Below are 9,766 nucleotides of genomic sequence, written 5' to 3'. Positions count from 1 at the left end.
ATAAAAAAGATTCGATTTATTATCAATAAAAATCAAGTTGTTATAGAATTGAAAGAATAAAATAAATACAATCTTGAGTTTACCTATAACTTATCAATTAATTAAAATAAATTTAATCTTGTTTAGACTCATCTCTCAAGACGATTCAACTAACAAATTCTGAATAGAATTCTATAAGTAATATCAGTTCAAATAATCAATCTAATAAAATTAAAATTCATATTAAGACAAAGAATAAAAAGTAAGACATGAATAATTAATGTAAGAATAATTGAAAGTATTTTATTTTAAGAGATATCAAAGTGATAAAAAAAGAAGGTTATTGTTATTTATTTTGAACAAAAGATAAGACCAATTTAAAATATGAAATTAGATAAATAAGGATGAAAACACTCCATATGATCGAGGCTTAGGTATTGCTGGTGGAAGGAAGTATTCAATAAAAGAAAATATACTACAAAAATCCATTATTTTTGGTAAGAAAGAGACAAATGCTCGAGTAATAGGTGGTTTAAATGTCCAATTTAAAAGAACACATATTGTTAATAAAGTAGTCATAGAACTATTCAATCTTCCAAAGTAAGTTGGAGTAATTGTGAATGAAGTGTATTGAGATGTATCAAAGAATTTATCCCATTCAATCTTTATAGTTAGTTGTTATCAGAAAATAATTAAATTAAACAAACTGGATGAGGAAATGCTAAATATCGATGAAGTAATGAACCAACAGATAACAATACATCTCTTGCAAATACATTTGATGCGACTTGTGGTGGTACTCTATTTACACATGACAATGACACAACTGTTGTTCCTAATAATAATTTATCAAGAAGACTTGAAAGTAATGGTGCCATTGATGGTTCATTATATAAAGTGTTCATTGAATGATCAATAAAAGCAGAAAGAGCCAATGAACAAGTTGCAATACCAGAATTACCAATTATAATATTATAAGAGGTAGTTGGAATAAGAAGGGATTTTAAAAGAACAACGAGATTTCCTTTATTGGCTCTTAAAGCAAAGTTCAATAAATTGACTCTTTTAGGAATCAATGAAGAATTCATTATTCTATGAACTTTTTAGTTTTAATTTTTTTAATAAAAAAAAAAGTATGAAATTATAAAAGGAAAAGTGAAGATCAAATTAATTTATTCAACCCAATAATCAAAATCTTGTAACGCAGTAATAATATCTTCAGATTTCTTTTTAAGATCTTTTGAAAATATTAATTCTTTAACTTCACAAATACTATCATTTTCAATAGACAATACTCTAACAATTTTCTTTGCAGTTTGAAAATCATATTTAAATTTCATAATTTTTTCAATTAAATCAGTATATATTTGATTATCAGATTCTTTTGAGTGACGTTCATCATTAGGGTTATTATAGAAACAAACATCAGTTCCATAAGTATGTTCCATTATTTTTGAATCATACCATTCTTGATAATTATTTTCTTTTTGAATATTCCAACACATATCATTTACAAATGAATGTAATTTTTTAATTGTAGAATCATTTTTACAAATAATATAAATCATTGTTGTTCTATGAATATTGTCTTCATTTTCTTTTATATTCATATCAAATGAATAAATATTTTCTGAACCAAGTTTCTCATTAAATACTTCTTTACTTACTAATTCATCTTCAATTATAATTGAATAAAAATATGAATAATAACAATATCGTTGTGCTAAAATTTTATTTTCTCCTACTATTTTTTCTATTAATTCATAACAATTATCAATCTTTTCTTGAACTATTTCCATCTTCTCTTTCGCTTCTTTTACATTTTCTTCATCTACACTTGAATTTGCTTTTGACTCTATTACTTTCATTACAAATTTTAAATTATAAATATGTTCTAATACCGTATTAATTTTATCTTCACATGCTTTGTATTCAGTATCCTTTTCAATAAAATTTGGAATATACTTCATTTATTTAATTATTTGTTAGTTATTTTTTAGTTGTAATTAATTAGTTCTTTTCAATAACATTTTTTATTCAAATTTATAAATTTTTTTTTCTTTATATTTTTAGATTTTGTATTTGATATATCTGAATTTAGAAATTCAATAATTTAATTGAATATCTATTGAATAAAAGACTTTTAAATCATATAACTAAATTATGAATAAATCAAATTGTATATAGTCAATTCGTTGTTTTATTTTTTTTTATTGTTACTCTCACCATTTTTAGTTATTATTGTTCTTATTTGTTTATAGAAACGTAGCATAAACTTTTTCATTGTAAAGAAATAAAAATAATCTAATTAATGTCATTTACTTCACTATTCAAATTTTCATTGTTTTGAGAAATTGTTTCATTATAATTATTTTTAGCTTCACTATCACTCTATGTGACGTTAAAGTCTTTTGTTGAGGTGCTTAGTTGTGAGTTTGTATCAGCAAAATTATTATAAGTAATACATATTATCTCTCATTTGCTTTGTTCTTATTACTGCTATTATGTTTATTTTCATTTAGACTAGAATATAACTTGTCAGAACACTACACAAACATTAAAATAAAACAAACAATAACTAATAATCAAATATTAACTGATTATGATATTTTAATTTAATAAGAAAATAAATAGTTAATGAAGAGAAGAATGCAATTAAATGAAAGAATAATACATGAATTTATGAAAGAAAAATTAAATAATATGAAACAAATAAGAATAATAAGGAAATAAAATGACATAAAAGATGGTGTTAACAATAAATGAAAATTACATAATATTATAATGATAATGAAATAATTCATTCAACATAAAACCAGAAATAAAGAAATGATATAAACAGAAAAAGAAAATAGAATAAAAGAAATAACAGAAAATGAAATTAACATAAAAGAAGAAAATCTAAAAAATAAAAGAAACAAATAAACAAAATGATTTGTGAAATGAATAATACACAATAAAAATGAATGAGAAACCATCAACATTTAATTAATTACTTTTTATGAATATTTCATTTCTTCTTTTCAATATGTTATTTAACAATTTATTTACTTTTCAATATAAGACCCCATTTATTATTCAATTTCTTTGTTATATTTTTTGAAATACTTAGTATTGAATGTATAATAATTCATGTCTTTATAATCAATGTTTCATGTATCATTTCTACTTCAATCTTTTTCAAAGAACTAGTTTCGTTCATTTTGATCGTCCATGGTAGTGGTGAAAATAAAAATGATAAAAAAATGATAAATAAGAGAACAAAAATTATAAGTAATCTTGTTTCACATTATTGGGAGATTGGGCAAGTGACTGAATGATTAGTGGGTGTTTCTTTTTTAATTGTTCTAATATTGCTCTAACTTCACCTCTCATACTATCTTTTTCATATTTACAACGTATTAAACGTGGTAATTCAATATATTTTGTCCATTCTTGAATTAAAACAACTGGAACTTCAATCAATGGTCGAATAAATTTTATTCCATATTTTTCTGTTGTAAATTGAGCAGGAATAGTAGCAATACAACCACAAAATAGTTGGTTCATTAATAACGTTTCAGCAACATCATCCATATGATGTCCTAATGCAATAGAAGTAAATCCATGTTCTTTTGCAAATTTTAATAAAGCCCTTCTTCTATTCTTTCCACAATTTAAACAAAAAGTAGTATTTTTATCTGCGTCTTCAATATCTGACTCGGACATTTTTTCTGATTGGAGTGAAATAAAAGGAACCCCAAATGACTCACAGATTGATTTAGATTGTTCAAGATCTAATTGATAACCAACTTGTGGATTTGTAACATGAACGGCAACTATATCAATTGGGAAATTAACATTTTTTGAGAGAGTAGAAATGACATGAACTAACAAGAATGAGTCTTTTCCACCAGAAAATCCAATGATAATTCGATCATGAGGTGATATAATTTTTTCTCTTCCGTTCATTTTCCAGAATTTTGAATAGATTTTATTAAACAATCTCTTCTCTTCTTTCTTTGGTGTTTGTTTAGTTTTATCCATTAAAACCTCTGGAAATACTTTTTAAATTTTAATGATAAAAAAAAGTTAAAACCTAAAACATTCTGTTGAAAAACGAAATAAACCTTTATTTCAAGAGTTTTTCACATTGAGCAAGTACTTTTTGTGCATTTGGGTCATTTGAACTAGCAAGCATATCTCTTAAAGCACGGACATTGGTTGGAGAATTCTTTTTAGCAACTTTCAAAGCGTCTTGATATTTTTCTAATTCTACATTAATTTGAATTTGTTTTAAATCAGATGGAATTGCAGCAATGAGTTTTTCTGGTTTACCTTTGAATTTAGTTCTAACAGCTTTAAAGATTAAGTCTGCTTTTTGTTCATCAGTAAGAGATGTATTTTGTTTTAAGAAATCAAGTAATTCAGGTTCTTTAGCAACTTCTATTAATTCTAAATAATATTCAAATGCAGTTTTAGGTGCAGTTTCATCATCATTTGGTGATGATAAAACTGCATTAATAATTTCATGTAATAATTGGAATCTTCTTTTCTCAAAGAAATATTCTGCAATTGTTGCAACATCAGTTGTAGATTTTAAATCAAAAACATTAACACGAGCAAGACCTTCATCAACCTTTTTCATTGAACTTAATAATTCCATTACACGTTCTTGTGCACCATATTTTTTAACCATCATTGTATGTTTAGCACGATCAATAACATTTCCACATCTTTCAATGATTTTATCAATTAATCCTAATACTTCTTTTCTTTTACCAGTATCAGTGAAAGGAATAGTATTGAAATATTTAGATGATCCCATGTATGCCTTTTCATATAATTCAAGATGAAGTGTAATATCAAGATAAATATCCCATAATTCATTCTTTTCTAAGAAATCAAGTAAGTGAGTAATATCTTCTTGATGTGTATCTTTTAATTTCTTTAATGTTGATTTCATAATTTGATATTGTTTATTATCTAATAACGCTGGTAAATAAACAGTTTGGAAGAATGCATTTTCTGATAATTTAACTGGTTCTTCAAGTGCATAAACAAATGCTTTTTCAAATTCACCTTCAACAATATATTTATTAACAATCCATTGTTTATGTTTTTCACATGGACAAAATTGGAAATAATACTTTGCTTCTGAATCCCAAGTAAAATGTTGTCCTCTTGTTTTTGAACGATTTTTATTATCAATAATTTGTTGTTTAATTTGAAGCCATTGTTCATCTGGTTGTTTAATATTTTCAGGTGCAGCTAATCCTTGTGATTTACCATTTAATTTATTTGGAACTGATTTAGGATTACTAATAAAATTAACTAACATTTGACAAGATGCATTATCTCCAAACTTAGTATTTTTACCAATTTCCATATAAATATTTTCTACAATTTCCATTAATAATGGCTTATCTACTTTTTCTTTTAACTGATCAAATACATCTCTTGCTTGTTGGTATTGTTTTTGTTGTAATGTTTCATAAAATGATGTCATTAATACAGGAACATTATCTAATCCAAGACACTCTCCAATTGCCAATGCATCATTCTTTCTAAAAACACTTTTATCATGTAATTCTGAATGTAAAGATTTTGCAATTTCAGTATTAGTAAATAATGTATGGAATGGAATTCCTGAAGTAAAATGTGTTGTAGTCATTAAAGTGAAATAAACTCTTACCAATTGTTTTAAATGATCCATTTTTGTTTTCATATTTTTTAATGTTTCATTTTTACATTCTTCTTCAGTTAAAAGTTCTTCAAAATATTGTAATAATTGATAAACAAGACATACCATATTTCTACTTTTTTCTCTTGATAAAACTTCACTTTGTAATTGGTTAGCAACATTAAGACAATTTTCATAACAAATTCTTGACCCCATTTCAAGTGTAGGTGCTTGAGCATAAATTTCTTTTAAATTATTAAATAATTGACTATATCCTCCTACAAGATTATTTTCAAAATTATCGTAATATTGTTGTGTAGTTTCTTTGGCAAATGCTAATAAAAATTCTTCATCTCTTAGTCCAGAGAATTTGCTTAATATATCATTTATTGACAATTTACTTTGACCTCTATTCTTTTGAACACATTCTTCTATAATCTTTAAAATATCTGTTCTTTTAGATGACATATACGAAACAAATTCACTTGCTTCTTCTTGTGAATCTCCATCTAAAATTACATAAATTGCTGTAACTATAATTTGTTTTTCTTTATCTTTTGGGGCTGGTTGAATAAAACTAAGACAATCATAGGCTAATCGATATTTTTTCTTTTGTAAAAGTAAATCAACTGTATTAACATTAATATCAATTTCTTTTACTTCTAAAACCATTTCTATTTGATGTATTAAATTAGTTTTGTCATACATTTGTTTTAAATTAGCAGGGAAATTATCTAATGAAATTTCACTAACACATTCATTAAATAATTTCCAACATTGATTTTGGGAATATACACCCTGTTCTAATACTTTGACTGTTTGAATTAATCTTTTTTGTGGATTAGAAATTCTTATTAACACTGCAAATATTTCATCAAATAAATTATTTGTTGCTGTTCTTTTATTTAATAATTCTGTTAATTGTAATGTAACTATTTTTTCTACTAAATCTTTGGATTTAGTTTGAACTGCATGAGAATAAGCGTTAGTATAATCTGCTTTACTAAGATAATAATTTGCCATTGTATCATGGAATTTTTCATTTCCTCCTACGCTTGGATCTAATAATACTTTAAATGCTTCCATTGAATATAAATTAAAATTAACATTAAATTCTCCATTTCCTGGATTGAATGCACTTTCAAGTTCTCTGTATTGAGTTAATTTCATTTCAACAAATTGTCTTAATGTCTCTGGTAATGAATTAATAATTTCAATATCAAAAACTGGTATTTTAAAATTGGTTGGATCAACAGAGAATAGTGCAAATACAATAGCAAGATCATCTCTTCCCATATCATGTAATAATGTTTGTGTAAATGAATCTAATTTTCTTGTTTTTTCAATAAGAATTGAATAAACAATTGATCCAAATAAATCAATTCTAAATAATTCACACATTTCTTTTGCTGCACCTGTTTCATGTTTTTCAAAGAATAAATAATCAACAATTTGTTGTGGTGAAATTGTTTGGATTAATTGAATGGCACATGTTGATTTACAACTCCATAATTCCCAATATTCTTGCATGTGATGATTTAGTTTTAATAAATATTCTACAAATTTTATAGTTTTATCATAAACAGGTGCTTGGAATAATAATGTTTCAATCTCTTTTAATTCTTTTTCTTCAGCTTTAATTTCTACATTACCAGAATTATCAAATAATTGTTTTAATCTATTTGATGCTTCTTTTAATATATTAATATTTTCAAATGTATAATGTGGATCTTCACTAAGTAATAGTCTAGTATATGAAGTAAGTGTATATCCTGATGTATAAATCTTTTTAAATAATTGATGAATATCAGTTAATTCTTTAGGTGTATTTTCATCAATAAACTTTTCACATTCAGCAAAAAATTCTATTGAATTTTCTTGTGGGTAAGTATGAATCGCTTCTAATAACATTGCTAATTGATCTACTTTTGTAGCATTTGGAACTGCAAGAAGTGCTTCAATAAATTCTTTTGCTGGAAGACCTTTTTGAAGAAGTGTATTCATTTGTGAATAAGTAATTAACGATTGACTTGCTGGTGGATCAAGAATATCCAATGGAATTGGAATATGACGAGATAATGAAAGACTAAGAAGAGTATCTGAATCACTAAGAAATAGTGTTAATGGGTCTTCAACAAATGGAAGAGATGATAATGTATTTAATCTATGAAGTAAAAATTTCATTTGTTTAGAAAATTCTTCACTTATAACACTAGAATTGTAAGATAAAACTGTTCTTACACTTTCTACATTTGGTTGACTTTGGAAAATTTCATATAATACAAGTTGAACAAAACTTATTTGTTGTTTTTCATTTAATGAATTTAATACCTCTCCAAAAGTAGAACGTAATAACGTTGAAGTTTCTCCTAATGAATTTGAAAAAGAGTTATGAAGATCATTAACATATTTAATACATTTTAACATAGCATAATCATTACTAAATATTGATTTATAAGCATCATTTTCTTCAATTAATTGTAATAATTCATCTAAATGTTCTAACACTCCAGTATGATGTAACATAATATATGGTAATGAATATTTACCAACTAATAATAACATTGGATGTATTGTTTGAACATTCATTTCAGTTAATTTATTACAAAGGATTAAATGAAACTTTAAGACTTTAATTTTTTCAGATGATAATGTATTCCATCCATTTAATTTGTCATTACTTGTATTTTCTTTAGACAATGAAATTAATAACTCAATAATCTTTAAATTTCTTGGATATTTCTCAGCAATTTCAAGAATTAAAACTGGAACTAGTCTATTAAAATAATGTCCAAGGATATTCATATGTCTTTGAATTATTTCTGAATCACTTTCTGCTAATGTATGTTTTCTTGCAACTTCATCAATAGCATCAAGAGCTGTTTTATATGGAGTTAATAACACATGCTCATTATTATAAACAGTACTTTTATAATATAATTTCCAAAATATAGATTGGTCATTATATAAATTTGAAGTAGAATCAGTTAAAACAGGATTGGTAAATAATGTTTTAGAAAAACTAGAACATTCAGTTCTATATAATTCTAAGAAATGATAAAAGAAATGACTTCCAGATAAGAACAATGATTGAAGAATACTTGTGAAATTTAATTTAGGTGTTTGGTTAAAACAAAATTCTGAGTTATTTAAGAATAATGTAAATAATGAATCAAATGTTTTATCATAACGTTCATCAACATTAATTAAAACTCTTAAAACTTGATATAATGTATTATAATCTTCCTGAGAAAGTAAACTATTAAATGTATCTAAATATGCTATCAACACATTTGCTGTTACTAAATCATTTTCATTTACTAATTTTACTAATTCTTGACATAATAATCCAAAGTGAACGGGATTCTTTTGAAGTCCTTCACAAAGGAATTGAACTTCTTCTTGTCCTAAATGAGCAACTGAAGGATCATTAACAATTGCATAAAATGAAGTAAAATATCGTTTTCTATCTTCAGGAATATCTGTAATAGGGAAAATTGCATCTACAAGAAGAATACCAAAATGTATTTTTTTTTCAACTCCAACAAGGTCTAAAGTAAAAAGTGATTCATCTGATTTCTCTGAACTATCTTTAAATGATTTATACAATAAAAATGAAAGCCATGCTAAATGAAATACAGATGGAATATCTTCTGTAGCATTCCAAGTTGATGGAACAGCACCATTACAAAGATTAATTAATAATGAAATAACCCAACTTTTATCATTCTTTTTATATAACTCTTTCATAACAGCAGAAGCTGCATGGAATTTTCCATGTTTTAAAAGTTCATGAACAAGTGAATGCGATTTATTAAAATCATCAGCAGTAAGGAATGGGAAAAATGATGACATTAATTAGATTTTTAAGATTCTGGTTCTTTTTTTTGTGAATTGTGAAATTCATTTTTTCTCAAAAAAAAAAAAAAATAAAATAAAAACAAAAAAGAATATCGAAAAACAAAATTAAAAAGATGGTATTAAAATTATAATAAAAATATTAAACATATTATTATATGAAGAATTAACCCTATTAATTTTCATTGAAAAATTTTATATTCAATCCAACAAAGGATGAGTTCAAGACCATTTGTCACCATTTATGATGGAATTACAGGAGAAGCT

General features: G+C 24.9%; 4 protein-coding genes across 4 annotated transcripts; all 4 read right to left on the bottom strand.

The window, feature by feature from the left end:
• Positions 1-369: 369 nt before the first annotated feature.
• On the bottom strand, positions 370-1,067 carry ENU1_149110 (hypothetical protein; the record flags this gene model as incomplete). Its single annotated transcript, XM_008860565.1, has 2 exons — positions 370-642; positions 687-1,067. The coding sequence occupies 2 exons, from the start codon at positions 1,065-1,067 to the stop codon at positions 370-372; spliced, it is 654 nt and encodes a 217-aa protein (XP_008858787.1).
• Positions 1,068-1,151: 84 nt separating this feature from the next.
• On the bottom strand, positions 1,152-1,949 carry ENU1_149100 (hypothetical protein; the record flags this gene model as incomplete). The annotated part of the gene is made up of 1 exon (XM_008860564.1): positions 1,152-1,949. One exon carries the CDS (start codon positions 1,947-1,949, stop codon positions 1,152-1,154), a length of 798 nt encoding a protein of 265 aa, XP_008858786.1.
• A 1,297-nt stretch (positions 1,950-3,246) lies between these two features.
• ENU1_149090 (PP-loop family protein) lies at positions 3,247-4,005 on the bottom strand (the record flags this gene model as incomplete). Its single annotated transcript, XM_008860563.1, has 1 exon — positions 3,247-4,005. The coding sequence occupies one exon, from the start codon at positions 4,003-4,005 to the stop codon at positions 3,247-3,249; it is 759 nt and encodes a 252-aa protein (XP_008858785.1).
• An 85-nt stretch (positions 4,006-4,090) lies between these two features.
• ENU1_149080 (hypothetical protein) lies at positions 4,091-9,496 on the bottom strand (the record flags this gene model as incomplete). Its single annotated transcript, XM_008860562.1, has 1 exon — positions 4,091-9,496. The coding sequence occupies one exon, from the start codon at positions 9,494-9,496 to the stop codon at positions 4,091-4,093; it is 5,406 nt and encodes a 1,801-aa protein (XP_008858784.1).
• Positions 9,497-9,766: the final 270 nt, after the last annotated feature.

This window comes from Entamoeba nuttalli (assembly GCF_000257125.1).
Source record: "Entamoeba nuttalli P19 unplaced genomic scaffold asmbl_6158, whole genome shotgun sequence".
Lineage (NCBI taxonomy): Eukaryota > Evosea > Mastigamoebida > Endamoebidae > Entamoeba > Entamoeba nuttalli.
This window is presented reverse-complemented; position numbering and strand designations above follow the sequence as displayed.